General features: G+C 37.2%; 1 protein-coding gene and 1 non-coding gene across 2 annotated transcripts; both read left to right on the top strand.

Moving 5' to 3' along the window:
- Positions 1 to 335: 335 nt before the first annotated feature.
- trnal-uaa (transfer RNA leucine (anticodon UAA)) lies at positions 336 to 420 on the top strand. Its single transcript has one exon. It is a non-coding gene; the product is annotated as a tRNA-Leu (tRNA).
- A 2440-nt stretch (positions 421 to 2860) lies between these two features.
- Positions 2861 to 17767, top strand: LOC117416547 (vitellogenin-like). The gene is made up of 36 exons (XM_034027686.3): positions 2861 to 2946; positions 3637 to 3657; positions 3743 to 3894; positions 4185 to 4436; positions 4513 to 4674; positions 4763 to 4911; positions 5038 to 5188; positions 5278 to 5435; positions 5528 to 5693; positions 5785 to 5910; positions 5991 to 6209; positions 6303 to 6520; positions 6614 to 6711; positions 6893 to 7017; positions 7107 to 7208; positions 7567 to 7686; positions 7797 to 7986; positions 8414 to 8507; positions 8601 to 8786; positions 9016 to 9163; positions 9261 to 9471; positions 9790 to 9968; positions 10342 to 10701; positions 10795 to 10851; positions 11203 to 11304; positions 12463 to 12555; positions 12859 to 13071; positions 13165 to 13307; positions 14014 to 14152; positions 14385 to 14517; positions 15427 to 15610; positions 16101 to 16195; positions 16394 to 16488; positions 16581 to 16746; positions 17065 to 17226; positions 17545 to 17767. Exons 1-36 carry the CDS (start codon positions 2907 to 2909, stop codon positions 17655 to 17657), a joined length of 5322 nt encoding a protein of 1773 aa, XP_033883577.3. The 5' UTR covers positions 2861 to 2906; the 3' UTR covers positions 17658 to 17767.
- The last annotated feature ends 536 nt before the right edge of the window (positions 17768 to 18303 follow it).

The following is an 18303-nucleotide window of genomic DNA, read 5'->3' as shown; positions in this document are numbered from 1 at the left end:
TAGCCTCTGAGGAAGGGTTAATGTGCATTTTTTTAAAGGCTTTTATAAGTTCAGCCATTTGCTGATCCTCAAGATCCACTTTCTCAGAGCAGGAACTAACACAGGTATGAGCCATCTTGTGTAACACTCTAATAAACTGCACAAAATATTTTTCTCCTTTTATGAGGTCTGAAAACATGCCCAGACTTGCCCTTCTAAAAAACAAAAACAAAAAACAAAAACCCCTCGTAGTCACGATCAGTTCAACCTTTTGCTCAAACACTTAAACACCTTGATTCTCTGAAACCCCGGTAAGCTTAATACTTATTTTTTTATTTATTAACGTTTTAAGAAAAACTGTTGTGGCCGAGTGGTTAAGGCGATGGACTTAAGATCCATTTGACTCAATTGTCTGCGTGGGTTCGATTCCTACCAACAGTAATTATTTTATTTCAAACTCTTTTACATTTATAAATATTTAATGGTTATAAGCGCTTGTGAAATTATATATATATATATATATATATATACCCTACCATTATAAAAAATCCACTATATAAAATCCACGCTCCCCTCATTATATATTCATAAATTCATAAATCCACGCCCCCTCATTATATATTCATAAATTCATACCTATAAGGTCATAAAGGTCAAAAGGGTCATAAATTAGACTTTTGACATAAGCTATAGTAATATTACTACTGTGATATCTTATAACAATTGTAAGTTGCCCTGGATAAGGTCGTCTGCCAAGAAATAAATAATAATAATAATAACACGGGGGCATTGGGTGTTGCATACATTTCTTTAATAAATAAATGAAATATGTATCAAATGTGTGTTATTTGTTCAATCAGGGTCCCTTTTATCTAATATTAGGTTTTGATTGAAGATCTGATAACATTCAGTGTCAAAAATCTGCAAAAATGCAGAAAATCAGACAGGGGCAAATACTTTTTCACAGCACTGTGTGCTAGTTCACACTGTGAGCTTAACAGTAATGGACACTATAAAGTGATTAACCACATTTTAAATGGTTGGATGTTTACATACATAAAATACATATAGAAATAAATATAATCTGTTATTGCTTTTTTAGATATTGTGGAAAGAACCAGGCATGTCACTTTTTAGAACATGCAAACAAAGTCACAGTTATAAAATATTATGTATACAAAAGGGACTACAGATCAGAAGTGATCTAATATATAAAGTTTTAATTTGTATTAATTCCCACACACAATGTAATAGTATTAACTCTAGCTTGTTTTTGTTAAATGCAATGGCTAAGCCTTGCTTTAACCTTCTCTGGAATATTGATCTGGACACATGTTTATGTACCAAAGCACTGTGTGTGTGTTGAATGATCTGCTAGGGTCAATATGACCCTTTTTAGTGTCATTTGGAAACACATGGGGTACAGTTTGAAGTGCAATAATCATACTTTACTTCATCATCTGGTTACACTCAGGTAGCCATTCTTTTTACTCATACTATATTCCAATATATATTATTAATAAAACTTAACTAATCTATCCATAAAGTTTTTAAACATATACAGTGCACAGTGAGTGCTATTATACATGAAGATAGTTCAACTGTTTTCATTGGAAGGAATAAAAAATAGTTAAATAAAACACAGTAGAATTATCTATATAGAGACACTTTTAATTCAACCGATATTCATAACATAGTACACCATTGTCATTGCACCTTTTCCTAGCAATTAAACCATGTTAGAATCAGCAGTTTAACTGACTTTCAGATAGGAAAGCGAGGAATTTACTGCGGTGAATTCAGTGCATGTGGTTTCAGTGGTGAATCTACAGTTCTTTGTATTTTCTGTGTTCTCACAGTAATCAATTAAAGGATGAAAGGCAGCGATCACAGACATATTTTGATATTGGTTAGATGCTAAAAAATGAAATTTAATAAGAAAAATAAAAGCACTGCCTGCCTACCTACCACTATGGCCAAAAGGTTTGCATCACCTCGAATTTTAGGATTGAGAAATAAAAAAGTAAATGAATAACCATATGAACATAATTTAGATCTTTTATTTAACATCATGTAATCAAGAAACTACAAAATTACATTGCAAAAGTCTACCAGAAGCCAGAAGAGTTGTACAGTATTTCATGTTACCTTTTGAAATGTCACATTTTTCAATTTTGTCAGTTTTTTTGTTAAGTATATGAACAAATACAAAGCAGTATGCATTTCAATATGTTAACGTAACATTATTCAGCAGGTTTCATTCGACTTTATGTTAGTTCATTTTATAGGGGATGCAAAACTTTTGGCCATAGCTGTATATGTATATTAACAAAATGAGTCTTAGCCAATGTAAGTCAAGCAGTCAAACGTTTTGACTAGTGCCTTCATCACTAGATAAAATTTCAAAAAGCACTAGCACAAAGTGCAGAGGGCACACTAGTCCAGACATTAGCCTACTTGACAAAGTTTTACCTCAGAATTCTGATTGAGGCTTATGTAGTTATGGATCTTAAAACTTTGAAAATCTAAACTGGGAATAAAGATTTGAGATAGTAGTCACCAATACTGTCTATGTAATCAACAAGTGACACTGATGAACAAATGTGAACATTGTTCTTAATCTGTTATCAAAATGACAAATTGGCAAACGATAAGTCAACCTAACCTGGATGAGGCCATGACAACCTATGCAACTGTTTTTAGTTAAGGAAAATGTGTAATTTAAACAGTAATTTGACATTTTGTGTTAGGCAAATAAAAGGTTTGCTTTTCAGAAAGATGGGCAAGATGATATTTTGATAAGAGTAGGACAACAGTTCAGCAAAACTGATAACAGAAATTGATGGTCAGCAAAAAGCTACACATCTCCTGGGTCTGATTATTATATAAAGGCTGAATTGAAATCATGCAAAGTACTGGACTTCACCATGAGGAGACTTGTACTTGCTTTGGCTATAGCCATTGTGGGTGAGTAAATCTTTTATTTAATTTTATTTCATATTTGTACTATGCTGCACTGTGATTTAACAATGTTATGCATACGTCTATTATCAATAATTAAGGAAATGCAATTTATTCAAAGTTATTCAAATACTGCATGATATTATGTTAACACTTTAGGGATCAATTTATGGTTATATATATGAAACATGTAATGGTAAAACTTTAGTTTAGGGATCCATTATAAGTGATTATAAACAATCTATAAACATGCTATTAATTATGCTATTAACAATCATGGAATATGTATATGTCTGCCTCACTTTATTATACACCATTGTTTATAACCACATATAACCACTTATAACGGATCCCCTAGACAAAAGTGTTACCCATGTAACAATATATTTTATAACATTCTTATAACATGTTATAGCAAGCAATGATTTCATACTAATTCAGTATTATTATTTCTAATCATAATCTATACATTTCCAACCAATCTTTTAATTGACAAACATTTAAAATCATCATATCAATTGTGCTGCAAATACACTTAGTTTACTGTATTGTCTAACCTGTTCTTTCAACCAGACCAACAAGTGTAAATATAGATATAAAACAACCCTTTGTCCATATATTTCCCTAGTTCGGACCAAGGATGGCATATGTTTCAGCAATTTCCTCATATGTTTTCTTATTCGCTTTATATTTCAGCGGGTCAACAATCCAACTTAGGTAAGTGAAGGTTTCAATTCGAAATATGTACTTACGTAAATCATAATGAAATTGCTGTTGTAATGGTAACTGTCTTTCATTTTAGAACCAGATTTTAGTGCAAGTAAGACATACGTGTACAAATATGAAGGTTACCTTCTAGCTGGACTACAAGAGAAAGGGTTGGCAAAAGCTGGTCTGAAGTTGACCAGCAAAGTACACATCAGTGGGATTGCTCAAAAAACATATCTTCTAAAGGTAAGCTTGTTTGATTTACCAACTTTTTAAAGACCGTTTTTTCCATTTCTCCAATACGTTTTTTTTCAGAAAAAGAAAAATAACTGTAAAAACTTAGCATAAGCCACTTCACAAATAAATGCAACTGGAACAGAATGGGAAGACCCAAGCTTCTCAGATAGCTTTAGAACCAGTGGCAAGGCAGGAGATATTCACAAAGGCATTGTTCAATTTGAAAGTACATATAGATCATTATGTACAGGATTCACCACTCTGATTGAATGTTTCACTTATTTTTTCATTTGTTTCAGATTGTTGATCCTCAGATCAATGAGTATAATGGAATTTGGCCCAAAGATCAATTTGCTCCTAGTGAGAAATTAACCAAGGCACTGGCTTCTCAGCTACAGAAACCCATCAAATTTGAATACAGTAATGGCCGTGTGGGAAACATTTACTCTCCCGCCGAGGTATCAGAAACTGTTACCAACATCCAAAGAGGAATCCTGAACCTCCTGCAACTCAACATCAAGAAGACCCAGAATGTGTACGAACTACAGGAGGTAATAACCCCCCTCTGCTAGTAACTGGGTTACCTGTCTACTGCATTTGCTGACAGAATGATGCTTCTTTTCCTAGGTTGGAGTTCAAGGTGTCTGCCAAACAAGCTATGTGATTCAGGAAGACCAGAAGGCAAATCACATCATTGTCACAAAATCCAAGGACTTAAATAACTGTGAGGACAGAAAAAAGAAGGACATTGGTATGGTTTATGCACAGCACTGTGCCCGCTGTCAACAGGTACAATAATTGATGAGGTTTCTTTTGAACTCTCTTCGCCATGGTGTTTTTCTAGGTCTAACATATCTTCCTGTCCATATCTGATTAGAATGGAAAGAACCTGCGAGGTGCCGCTACCTACACATACATGATGAAACCCACTGACAATGGGGCTCTGATCACTCAAGTCAATGCTCAGGAAATACATCAGTTCACACCCTTTAATGAAATGCATGGAGCTGCTCAAATGGAAGCAAGGTATGTTCCCCGCATAATCTAATATGAAGATGGCTAATTAAACTGACATAGTCATTCAGCTTCCTTGCAGCACAGCATGTCATTATTTTGAAATACTTTGTTAACTGTTTCATTTTCCTTTTCCAGACAAAGTCTTAGTTTCCAAGAAATCAGGAACAGCCCAGTTAAAGCAACTGATTCTGAGTACGAAAAACGAGGTTCTCTGCAGTATGAGTTTGCATCTGAAATTCTCCAGACACCTATTCAACTCATCAGGAATAGTAACCCAGAGACAAAGGTACAGTAATTTTTTTTTTGATTTACAGCATTCCTTACATTTCTGTTAGCTACACTGCTTATGTTTTTCTTTCTCTACCTTTTCTTTAGATAGTGGAGACCCTGCACCATCTGGTCCAGAACAATCAGGAGCAGGTCCACGCTGATGCCCCAGCCAAGTTCCTTCAACTCACCCAATTGTTGCGTTCAGCCAACCATCAAAATATTGAGGCCATCTGGAAGCAGTTTGAAAACAGAAATGACTACAGGTAACTTTTGTGTTTCTATGGATTATAATAGACACAGTTTCCTGAACATTGACAGTTAACACTGCGTCTCCCTCTGTTTGCTTCTTTTATAGACGCTGGATCCTGGATGCAGTTCCTGCAATAGGAACACCCAGTGCACTGAAGTTCATAAAGGAGAAAATCCAGAATAAGGACATTACAGAGACAGAAGCAGCCCAGGCTCTACTCACAGCAATGCACTTAATGAAAGCTGACCAAGATACCATGCAAGTTGCAGCTGTAAGTTGGTCACGTCATGGACGTAATGCCACATTATCAGTGATACAATGAAAAACACATTTTACAATAAGAATGACCTTTCTCATTTCAGGACATCGTCACCTCTAGCCATGTTCAGAAATCACACATTCTTCACAAAATTGCTCTGCTTGCTTATGGCTCCATGGTTCACAAGTACTGTGCTAAATTTCAGAGCTGCCCAGAGAAAACACTACAGGTAGGTGTCTCTCAGGGTACTGCAGTCAGTCTCTCTATGAATTGCTGTGATGATGTTCGTCTCAAACCTTGTTTTCTCAGCCTCTCCATGACCTTGCTGCTGATGCTGCTAGCAGAGCCCATCATGAAGACATGGGCCTTGCCCTGAAGGCTTTGGGCAATGCGGGACAGCCTTCTAGTATCAAGCGCATCCAGAAGTTCCTGCCAGGATTTTCCTCTGGAGCTTCGCAGCTTCCAGTCAAAATTCAAGCTGATGCTGTGATGGCTCTCAGGAACATCGCCAAGAAGGAACCAGGAAAGGTGAGATGAATTCACAGTACGATTCCATGAATGGTATTGCACAGACAATGACATCGCTAAAACTCTACAATACATACTGTATTGTTCTTACAGGTTCAAGAAATTGCTCTGCAGATCTTTATGGAGAAAAAATTACATCCTGAGGTCCGCATGCTGGCTTGTGTCGTTCTATTTGAAACCAGACCCCCTATGGCACTGGTGGCAACGCTAGCTGATGCCCTGCTAAAGGAGACCAGTTTGCAAGTGGCCAGTTTCACCTACTCCCACATGAAGGCTCTCACCAGAAGCACTGCTCCAGACATGCAACCAGTGTAAGAACCAGTGAGATTTCACAGTCTTTCCTTCATTTTCAAACTTTGGTCAAGGTTAATTGTTTATATTATAATACAATTTTTCCACACTAGTGCTGCTGCCTGCAATGTAGCTGTCAAACTTCTGAGCCGCAAACTGGATAGACTGAGCTACCAATACAGCAAGGCTATTCACCTTGATGCTTTCAAAAGTAAGTATAATAATCCTTAAAAGGATAACCTTTTTTTATCACGAGTCATATAGAACAATAACTAGGGTTACATAGAAATGATAAAAAAGCCTGTTTCTTCTCAGTGAAGTATCACTGAATACTGTTCCTTTAAAACTTCACAGATATGGACTGAAGCACTGACTATATTCTCTCTTTCTAGCTGAACTGATGGCCGGTGTAGCCGCTAATGTCTTTGTGATAAACAACGCAGCCAACATCCTCCCCACAGCTGTGGTGTCCAAAGTCCGGGGATATATGGTTGGATCTGCAGCAGATCTTCTAGAGGTAGAGGCATCAACTTGGCTGAGTTTCTTGAAAATATTACATTTCAAAATATCACTTATTCATAATTGGTATTATTTTTTGTGTCACAGGTTGGCCTCCGTGCTGAGGGACTTCAGGAGATCCTTAAGAAACATCAAGAGAAAGTCAGCAGCTCTCGAAGCACAAGCAAGATCCAGCGCATCCTTAAAACAGTAAGGGTGCTTTACGGAGAAGTTGTCCAACTTTTACGGTTGCAGTTTCACTTTTCATGTAGTGCATTCTAGTCATTTTAGTGCATGGTAAAAAGTATTTTCCAAGTTAGTGGATATATGTGTACTGCTAAAATGTGAATCCACTACTTCACGATATTTCCTTTTCAAGCAAATTTTACTTGTGCTATATTTTACAATGTAAGGACCCTTTACTAATTCACTCCCTCTAATCTTTCAGTATATTTTGTCTAAGATAGCGAAATAATGAGTGAGCACTGTAATAGTAAATCTTTAAGTTTTGCAATCAAATTGAAGGCTCACTGTTTTTTAACTGTTTTTTTATTCTTACTTTGCACAGCTCTCCGGTTGGAAGTCCTTATCGTCAAACAAACCTCTGGCATCTGCCTATGTCAAGGTATTTGGACAAGAGGTATCCTTCTCTGAGATCGACAAGAATGTCATTGAGGACTTCGTTCAGGTACAGAATGTTTCAGCAGTCTTCAGCACTCAGTAAAACAGATTTTAAATGATCTTCTTACTGTTGAATAAATGAACCCCTCTTTATGACAATATCTTATTTAATTGCAGACAATGACTGGACCTTTAGAAAGACAGGATGCTGTGAGAAGGGTGGTCAGGAGGCTTCAGGATGGTGCTGCAGCACAGTGGTCCAAGCCCTTGCTGGCTGCAGAAGTGCGTCAAATTGTACCCACTTGCGTTGGCTTTCCCATGGAAATAAGCCTGTACTCTGCTGCTGTGGCAGCGGCTGCTGCAAATGGTAAGAAAGTTCACTGAGATCTTTTCCTACATGCAATGTAAGCGAGTTTGACACAGCAAAATGAAATACAAAATAAAAAGAAAAGAATGACATACTTATTATGATACTTCTGAAATAAAGAATTATACTGTACTTGTGTTTAATCTGTTGAAGTACTAGCCTGGTTTAAGGGACACATTTCATTTTGAAGCAGATTATCTTTATTGGCAGTCTCACATGAGAAAGGCCTAGGGCTGAATGGCAGAGAGAGTGTATTTGGGTTGAGGTGCATTTGCAGAGCTGTGAGGGGAAACCTGCATGACTAAATGTGGCTGTCTGCAGCCAGCCATTGTCAATACCTTTCATGAGCAATGAATTTGCAAGAAAAGATAACTGGGAGAAAGAGGCTTTTCTTATATATTTTCTTTTCTGCTTGCCCTCCAATAAGTCCGAACACAGCTGTCACCTGCTCCAACTGGCAGTTTCCACATCTCCCAGCTGCTGAATTCCCACATTCAGACACAAGTCAAACTCACCCCCAGGTAGGTCTGTTTTAAAGAATGCAAATATCTCCTGATTGATGCAACTGTGAAAAACATATTTCAATGTATGTGATAAAATGTTGCTTTTTGCAGTGTCTCCATTCACACAGTTGCAGTGATGGGCATCAACACCCATTTAATTCAGGCTGGAGTGGAATTACGTGCAAAAGCCCGCATGGCAATCCCAATGAAGTTCACTGCGAGGATCGACATGAAGGAACAGAACTTCAAGTTAGAGGCTTTACCGTGTCAGCAGGAGGAAGAGCTTCTGTCCCTGAGGTATACTGTTTGCTTACATTACTGTGCATATCATTTTAATTAATTACAATGAAAAGTGCAGCAAAATAGAAAAGAAGAGGTTATTTTAGCTTTGCATAGATGTTTTAAGAAAAAAATATAAAAAAGTGAATGTTCTTTGAAATTAAATTTTTAAATTGCTATTTTAAAAATCCAAACTGACAAATCTGTGATTAGTTCAGCTCTAATTATCCCATTCCCCCCATAATAGGGCTCAAGCCTTTGCTGTTACAAGAAATGTGGAAGATTTATCAGCTTCAAAGATGACTCCAATACTGCCAGACTCCACCGATATGAACATTTTGAAACAGCGATTCACTTCTAAAGAACAAGCGTCTAATGAGCATGCACATGGCATGGTAAGAACCAGCACTTTTGAATTCCTACCATCTTTTATTTGTTTAGCCACAATGTTGAAATGAAGTGCTTCTGCCTTTCTTTTATTTGTGATACTAGTCCTCTGAGGTATCAGCAGAAGATAGTGTTTATTCAGATCAAGCGGGATATCAACAGGCATCAGACACATCTCATCGATCCTGTGCAAAAGCAACAAACTTTGGAGTTCAGTTGTGCTTCGAGGGAAAAACCAAGAACGCTGCATTCATTAGAAACTCTGCACTGTATAAGGTTATCGGAGAACACACAGCTAAAGTTGCTCTGAAACCAGGTACCATTTACAAATATAATTATGTATGCTCTGTTCAAAGCAAGCCTGTTGAAGACTCTTGGCATTATATGTATGAATCCATCACCACTTAAAGTCTCTGGGCCATATTTTTAAAGCCTATTCATTACCATTAAAAGGAAAAAAATCAACAGAAATTTAAATTCTAAACAGCTTAATGAATCCAATGTATGAGTCTGTTCTTTCTGGTTTAGTAATTTACACCAGTGCACCATAATCTAGCTCTCACTGTCAATTCTAATATATATATATATATATATAACCTCATTTCTACATTTTAACTTGGTGTTCTGTTTGCAGATCGGTCAAAGGAATCCATTGAAAAACTACAGATTGAAATTCAGGCAGGAGCAAAGGCAGCTTCTAAGATAGTCAAACTAATATCCTTGAAGGCTATGCCCAATGAAGAGGAGACAGAGGAAGGTCCTCAAGGAAAAACAGTCCTGTTGAAACTGCACAAACTCCTGAAAACAGAAAAGGTAATCGTTTAGGGCACATCCAATAGACTTTGGCCAAATATAAATACCCCACTGCTTATAGAATTCAAATTTGTATAGCAAAGTTATGAAAATTAAACATATAACACTTAAACTTCTTTAGTTTATGAAAAGCAGCAGGTCCTAAGATTGAACCAGTTAGACCTCTTACTGTTTAAATCAAAGTATGTACGCTACATGTATCCTGTATGGATTTTAGTTTGAGAATTACAGAATGGGGGCAATCATGATAATGTCATTCTTACCAAGACAAACCACGCGTAATCAGACTGCAACTATGGCAGACAAGAAACCTTCCAAATAAGTATGAATGCTTTCTGACCAGTAGATTCATTTTGCTTCATTTTCCCAACAGGTGAGCAAAAGGAGATCAGCTTATAGAAAGGGAAACTATACGTCATCCAGCTCTCAAAGCAGCAGCTCCTCCTCCTCCTCCTCCTCCTCCTCCTCCTCCTCCTCCTCCAGCAGCTCATCTTCCGAGGATAGGCAGGAGAAATGGCAGAAGCAGCACAAGAGACAAAATCGAGACAAAGATCAGGATCAGCACCATGGCAATTATCAGAATGGGAGACAACAACACCAGCACAAGAACAGCAGCAGCAGCAGCAGTTCATCCAGTGACAGTCACTCCAGAAGGCAGAGGCAGTCGAGAAATAAAAGAGGCAGCAGTTCAAGCAGCAGCAGCGGGTCCTCTAGTCAATCCAGCCAGCAACAGGTGAGGCATTTAATACTGCATTACTTTTTAAAGTTAGTGGAGTTGCAGGGGAATAAAATACCAAATGTAAAGACACATGACTTTCTTTTACAGCAAAAGGGAATTCCAGAGATTTATGCATACAAGTTCCGGTCAGCTCACATCCATGAGGTAAGATATACAAAACATAACTTCTGTTTAGCTTCTTGTCTCAAATTAGTTTTTTTTATATCAGGCAAAAGCAGTGCCGACTGTGCAATTTCTGTCTCTGTTGGACCGGGGGTATTCTAGTTTCTCCACAGCTATTCAAACTGTTCAGATATGTTAACTGTAAGTAGAGAAAGAGAGGCGCTTTAGAAAAATGAACTTCTGTTCAAGGGTCCCAAAAGACTCATATAGTGCGAGTGTGGTTCAAACGCCATTTGGATGTAAAACACATCTCACTTTTATTCAATTTAAACAGTGTAGAATCTTCCTGACTGCACCTTGTAGAGTTGTTGAACTGTCTCAATGTTATTCTAGCATGGCCCCAGGAAGCTGTCAAACAGACAGTCAAGCAGCAGCAGCAGCAGCAGCAGCAGCAGCAGCAGCAGCGCTTCCAGGTTTGCAGCAGGATCTCAACAGGTTGGGCATTCAGACTTAATAATAGGCTTTGTTCTGGAATACATTGGCATTTTAGAGTGGGGTTATAGGGTCAAATATTACACTACATTTTTTTATAACTTGCTCTATTTTTTATACAGTTGTGTGGCTTGTGAGCACAGACGTTTTATCAATGCCTCTGTCAGTACCTGCTAGCACACCCTTAATAAAGTATCATCAATCAATGTTGTGTCCTCCAGCCTAGGTTCCTTGGAGATTCAATGCCACCTGTGCTGGCCATCATTGCTCAAGCCATAAGGAGTGATGGGAAACAGCAGGGCTACTCTATAAGATATTTGAGAGGTTTCTGCCTTATCAGATTATAATCAGATCAGATACTGCACATTTGTCCAACAAACATTATGGGCTTTATCATTCACACGCTCCCTTTTTCTCTCAACACTCTTGTCTTTTCTAGCTTTACCAAATTATTATTTGCTGGTACTCTTATGTCTAACTCTCTAGAAGAAGTTGTTATAACCCAATACAAGTTTACTATGGTATACCACAATAATAGCATGGAAGTGTATATGTAGTGAAGCCTAGTAAAAGCACAGTAAAAGCTTGATTAATGCATAGGCAGGCATGGTGAACCACAGAGCAGCGTGGTAAAGCATTGTAAAAAAACACTGTTAACCATTACAAAGCACAGGGAATGCAAAGCAAAAGCCTGGGAAATGCCAGGTAAAGTGCTAAATTATTGTACAAAAATACTAGGGTGAACAAGATCATTTATTTTATATATGAATATAACTTCCATCAAACAAAACATAACTATGTTCAGCTTCTTGTCTCCAATTTATTTTTTTTAATCAGGGGAAAGCAGTGCTGACTGCCCACTCTGTTGGACCAGGGGTATTCTAGTTTCTCCATAGCGCTATTCAAACTGTTCAGAAATGCTAACTGTATGAGAGAAAGAGAGACGCTTTAGAAAAATGAAATCCTTCCTAACTTCTGTTCAAGGGTCCCCAGGGACTATATAGTGCATGATCATGTGAGTTTGGTTCAAATCCCATTTGCGGATAGAAAGATGAGGTCAGATTAATGTAAAAGATATACAACGTTTATTCAATTTAAACAGTGTAGAATTTTCCTGACTGCACCTTGTAGAGTTGTTGAACTGTCTCAATGTTATTCTAGCATGGCCCCAGGAAGCTGTCAGACAGACAGTCAAGCAGCAGCAGCAGCAGCAGCAGCAGCAGTGCCTCCAGCTTTGCAGCAGCAGCTCAACAGGTTGGGCATTCAGACTTAATAAAAAGCTTTGTTCTGGAATACATTGGCATTTTAGAGTGGGGTTATAGGGTCAAATATCCTACTATAAAAAAACAAACAAACTATTAATTCAATTTTTGAAAAACATTACCTTATAACTATTATACATATTACTGTGTGTATTAAATTAGTTTATAACTTGCTCTATTTTTATACAGTTGTGTGACTTGTGTGCACAGAGCACATATATTTGATCAATGCCACTGCTAGTTGCTGCTAGCATACCCTTAATAAGTTATCATCAATCTATGTTGTGTCCTCCAGCCTAGGTTTCTTGGAGATTTAATGCCACCTGTACTGGCCATCATTGCTCAAGCCATAAGGAGTGATGGGAAACAGCAGGGCTACCAGATTGCTATCTATAACGATAACAGAGCAAGTAAACCCAGGGTTCAACTGATGGCTGCTGAACTTAAAGAGAGAAGCAAATGGCAAATCTGTGCTGATGGTGTCAAACTCAGCCACTATAAAGCAATGGTAAGGTAAAATGGACATTTACAGCTCAGGATTAACACAGCAAAATGCTTGGCAATTGATTTTTCTCTATTCCATGTTTTCTGTGTTTTCTAGGCTGTGGTAGGATGGGGAGATGAATGCCAGGGCTATAAGATAGCTGTTAAGGCAGTGACTGGGCAATTGGCTAATCATCCAGCCATGCAAATTAAAGCAGAGTGGCGAAGGATTCCTCGGCAAGCAAAACGAACCGCAGAGAGGTGTGTATCTTTATCACTTTGTATTTCCATGTATATTTATTCGATAGTTTATTTTAAATGTACAAGGAGGTAAACATTACAAATTCCGATCTGATCCGTTGAAAATGTTTGGTGTATTATTATTATTTAGATACAATACTAAAAGTAATAATGAGATTACAAGGCCTTAAATTAAATGTCTGGTTTATTCATTTGATATAGAAATGTATATAAATATTGCTCGACTTTCATTCAGTCTAACATGAATTTAAATTACTGAAAAATGCTTTTCTCGAGACATGAATTGCTGTATTGTTTATGTAGATAGTCTTGAACAATTAAAAGGGCAGCAGTGTGGAGTAGTGGTTAGGGCTCTGGACTCTTGACCGGAGGGTTGTGGGTTCACTCCCAGGTAGGGGACACTGCTGCTGTACTTTACCTAGATTGCTCCATTAAAAACCCAACTATATAAATGGGTAATTGTATGTAAAATAATGTGATATCTGACAATTGTAAGTTGCCCTGGATAAGGGCATCTGCTAAGAAATAAAAAATAATAATCAAACAAACTAATAACTTGCATGGTTTAATAAAGGGTTGACAGAATTATAATATTGTTATATGACAAAGATTTCCAGTACATTTTGTGTTACCATATTAGGATATTAAGAATGCAGTGTAACAGCTTTCTTCCTGGGACTCAAGTTTCATTTCCTTTTCTGTGCAGGTTGGCTGAATATGTACCAGGAGCTGCACTGCTGTTAGGATTTTCTGAGAGCTGGCATAAAAACCCATCTAAGCAGATCGCAATAACATTAGCAGCAACTTCCACAAGGACCATTGATGCTGTTATAAAGACACCAAGGGTAAATGTTTCATTTTACATGAATTTAATTTGGGGTACATTCTGGAAGCCTTTAATCAAGTCTTTCATTAAAAAAATTGTATCAAATTAAGATCGGAATAGACGCTGGAATTGCATTGCATTGGCAGCTGGAATTGTATTGCATGGAATATTCAAAAGCTTACATTTACAGAATATGTGCCAAGTATTCACGTGCATTTGTTTATGTTTTCCTTTATTATTTATTTATGCAGATGACCATTTTCAAAAGGGCTATCCAAGTTCCTCTTGCACTGCCTGTTGGACAAAACTCCAACGAACAGCAAAAACAAGAAGGGTGGAACATCCTTAGCTCCCTTCCCGATATGTTCACAGATGCCTTTTCAGGTTGGTTCATTTACTGTAATATTCATTTTGCAATACTTTATGAGTATGAGTACTTTATGTGTATGTTTTCAATACAGGAACACAGGAGCACTTTAGAATTACACCATGTCATTACTATATTTTATATAGCAACAACCATGTATTTATGTCTAAATGGCCTTGTAAACAATATTAACTGATATAAATAAATGGGACCACCATGGTACAGGCCATTTCCATGCAGTTGCACACTTTTTCTACCATTTGTTACCATGTAAAAGAAGGAAACATTAGTAATTACCTTGTATTTACCATGTTATTACATGGTTACGCATGCCCCATAATCAAAAGTTTTTACCAACAGAAATGTCAAAGTTTGTATTAACAAGGTTATTACTAGGGCATCTGATTTTCAGGTTTTATCTGATTTAACCTGATTTTTTAGATTTTTCAAAATTGCAGCAATATAGCTTTAAGGTTTTTGCTTTTTTTGCACACTTTTCTTCCCAGTTATTTTTTTTATGAGTGTGTGTTTAAGCCAAGAGCATTTAGATGTAACAGAGAGAGAGAGAGAGAGAGAGAGAGAGGGAGAGAGAGAGGGAGAGAGAGAGTGAGAGGGGGGGAGAGAGATAGATGTTGTCAAATGTTTGCATAACCCAATGTGTGGAAATTTAAATTGTTGACGACAACTTTGTTGTCAACACTTTGTGCTTAAGCATTTGTTTATTTCTTTCTAAATAAAACCCGATTTCTACCTGAATATTTATTCTTTCTTGATAATATATTTAAAAAATCCAGCCAATATCACTCGATTTTTTCATTAAATAATTCTACCCAATTTATAAAAAAGCATTAACCCGAATTTGAAAAAAAATTTCACCCAAAAAGCAGACTCCTTAGTTATTACATTATTCCCATTCTCGTTTCCAGCTCAATGCACGTCAGCAAACCACACATTGACAACATTCAATGATGTGAAATTCAGGACTGAAATGCCGATATCCTGCAATCAAGTCCTTGCTCAAGATTGTACCTCTGATCTCAAGTTCATTGTTCTAATGAAGAAGGATGAAACCACTGGAAAAGAATCGATTAATGTGCAGCTTGGTGATGTGTGAGTTCAGTCACCTCAAGTATTAACACCAATCCTACACTCTTCAAAACAAAATAAAAGAACCAATACCCACAAATAAGTTGTAATGTATTGCAGTAGTACAGTAAGAGAGTTCTACTGTACCACTGTGAAACCTCCATTGTGCTGCCATCACTCGTAGTGCTGAGAACTGCAACATGGTTCAGCTAGGCTCTCTACAGGATAATGTATTGGTATTATAGTGGTATCTCAACACATTTTCAAGGTTAACTTGAGCACATTTAGTATTGGTATATAAAAAAAGAACACAACAAAGATTTTATGTTAATTGATGTATTTTGAGCTCTTCTCATGACTTTCCAACAGCACTGGTTTGCACTATGTATTGTTTTAGGTATTTATCTCAAAAGGACACACACACTGCTGGCAGCATGACCCAAATGTAACCTAACCCAACAGACATTATGAAATGCATTCTAAAATGCAATCTTTTTCTAAACCTTCTTTCTAGTAATGTTGATATGCATCCGGATGAAAGCGGCATGTGGCTCACGGTTAACGGCCTAAAAATTCCAATGAGCAACCTCCCATACGTGGATTCAGCAGGTTTGTGCATTGAAATACAGTGTACAGATGCATGACAATGGTTTGTAGGCAATACAACATTTAGTGTGGATCGGGGAAGGCTACAGACTTATCCAATGTATCTGCAAATAAAATAAATGTTTTTCAACTCATCTGATAATTAAAATACAGATTGATGGGGCGAATTGTAACGTGATGTTTGTGTTGTGATTTTTTAAGGTTCAATAACAATCCAGCCGATCGGGCCAGGGCTGTCTCTCAGCGCTCAAAGCCATGGAATCAGTGAAATATATTTTGATGGAAACACCTGGAAGGTGCAGTGAACTTGTGGTCAATTTCAAAGAGATCCAATTTTATTTGAAATGTCAACTAACATTTTTCTGAGAAACTTTACTATGTATTCCAGGTTAAAGTTGCTTCCTGGATGAAGGGAAAGACCTGTGGAATCTGTGGTCGTGGAGATGGAGAAATGAAACAGGAATATCAGACACCAAATGGATATGTGGCCGAGGACTATATGAGCTTTGCACATTCGTGGATCATTCCAGGGGAGGGCTGCGGAACCAGTGAAAGTAATGTATTTTGAATGTACTTTTATTAATAAAAACTGCTTAGGTTTTTTCACACTGATAATAATGTTGCAATGCAAACTGTAATAAATCGTATATTGCTATGGGCTGTGAGTGTGTGTAGGGTGATTATTTTTATTAACAAAGTACTTTTTTAACTTAATATAGCTTTACCTTTTCTGTTGGGACATCCCATCATTTTGTAGATGGTTGGTCTTGAAGAACATTATTATTTGGGATTTGAACCCAAGAACTCAAATACAATACAATACATGGCCATTTCCCTCCCCATTGCTTGATGTGTTGTCTGTGTTGTTACAGAATGTAGACTGCAGCATGAGTTTGTGAAACTAGAGAAGCAGGTGATTCTCGATGGACAGGACTCCAAGTGTTACTCAGTGGAGCCTGTGCTGCGCTGCCTGTCAGGGTGCTTCCCGCTCAGAACTACTCCTGTCACCGTTGGTTTCCATTGCCTTCCAAATGGTAGGTTTCTGTCGTGCTGTAATAAAACAAATCATAAAGAAAAGTCTGCCACTGCTGAACCATGCAGCCAAAGCAGTGCACCTGAGTCCATAACACCTAGTGCAAAGGACTGTGAATTTCACAAAGCTGGGCTTTAGCATCCCATATCCTGTCTAGTGGAAATGAGATACAATCTTTTAGAGCCTAACAAGAGATTGAAGCAGTCAGGTTGGAATAATGAGGAGAAAAGTATAAAATTGCATATTTCACTGTACCTGTTTAAAAACTTTAATTTAAATAGAATTAAAAAATAATAAAAAAACCTCTTTTCTCTTCCAGAATCGTACGTGACCAGAACGGATGGCAAGCTGAGCTTCTCAGAGAAGAGCGTGGACATTAAAGACACTGTGGATGCTCACGTAGCCTGCCGCTGCAGTGCTCAGTGTGCTTAACTCTAATACATTGAACGATGTACTGTATATTTGCCTAATCTAGACATCAGTTCAAATGTGTTATGGTTTACCCAGCTGATCATTACTTTAGATGTATAGAAATGCACCGGCTACCGAAAATCATGCAAACGGTTTTAAATCTATCTATCTATATCTATCTAAAAATCTATCTATCCATCCATCTATCTAAGGAGTTAATAAATTCAGAACAGCATACAAATAACATTGTCTGTGTCTTCATTTAAAAAAGCAAAATTACAGACTTCATTTTTTTAAATGTACATGATATTTGTGAATAAAATAATAATTACAAGCTTTCTACAGACCCAATTGACAGCAAACTACTTTTAGGACATGTGACTGTTGTAGTGTCTAAACACTGCTTCAAATTGTAATGAAATGCAGTTTGTCTGGTTCTGTGTAGATGAATGAATCAGACACTCAAGGCCATATTCATAAATATTTTTTAGCACAGTTGGATTTCCTGTTCTCTGTTAGTAAATGGGGTAGTGCACTTTAACCATTCTATTATTTGTACCAATGTATTATTATTTTATTATTATTTATTTCTTAGCTGTCACCCTTATCCAGGGCGACTTACAATTGTTACAAGACATCACATTATTTTTTACATACAATTACCCAT

Source organism: Acipenser ruthenus, chromosome 12 (assembly GCF_902713425.1).
Source record: "Acipenser ruthenus chromosome 12, fAciRut3.2 maternal haplotype, whole genome shotgun sequence".
NCBI classification, from domain to species: Eukaryota; Metazoa; Chordata; class Actinopteri; order Acipenseriformes; family Acipenseridae; genus Acipenser; species Acipenser ruthenus.
Note: the sequence above shows the minus strand (reverse complement) of the source record. Positions and strands in the feature narration are given on the sequence as shown.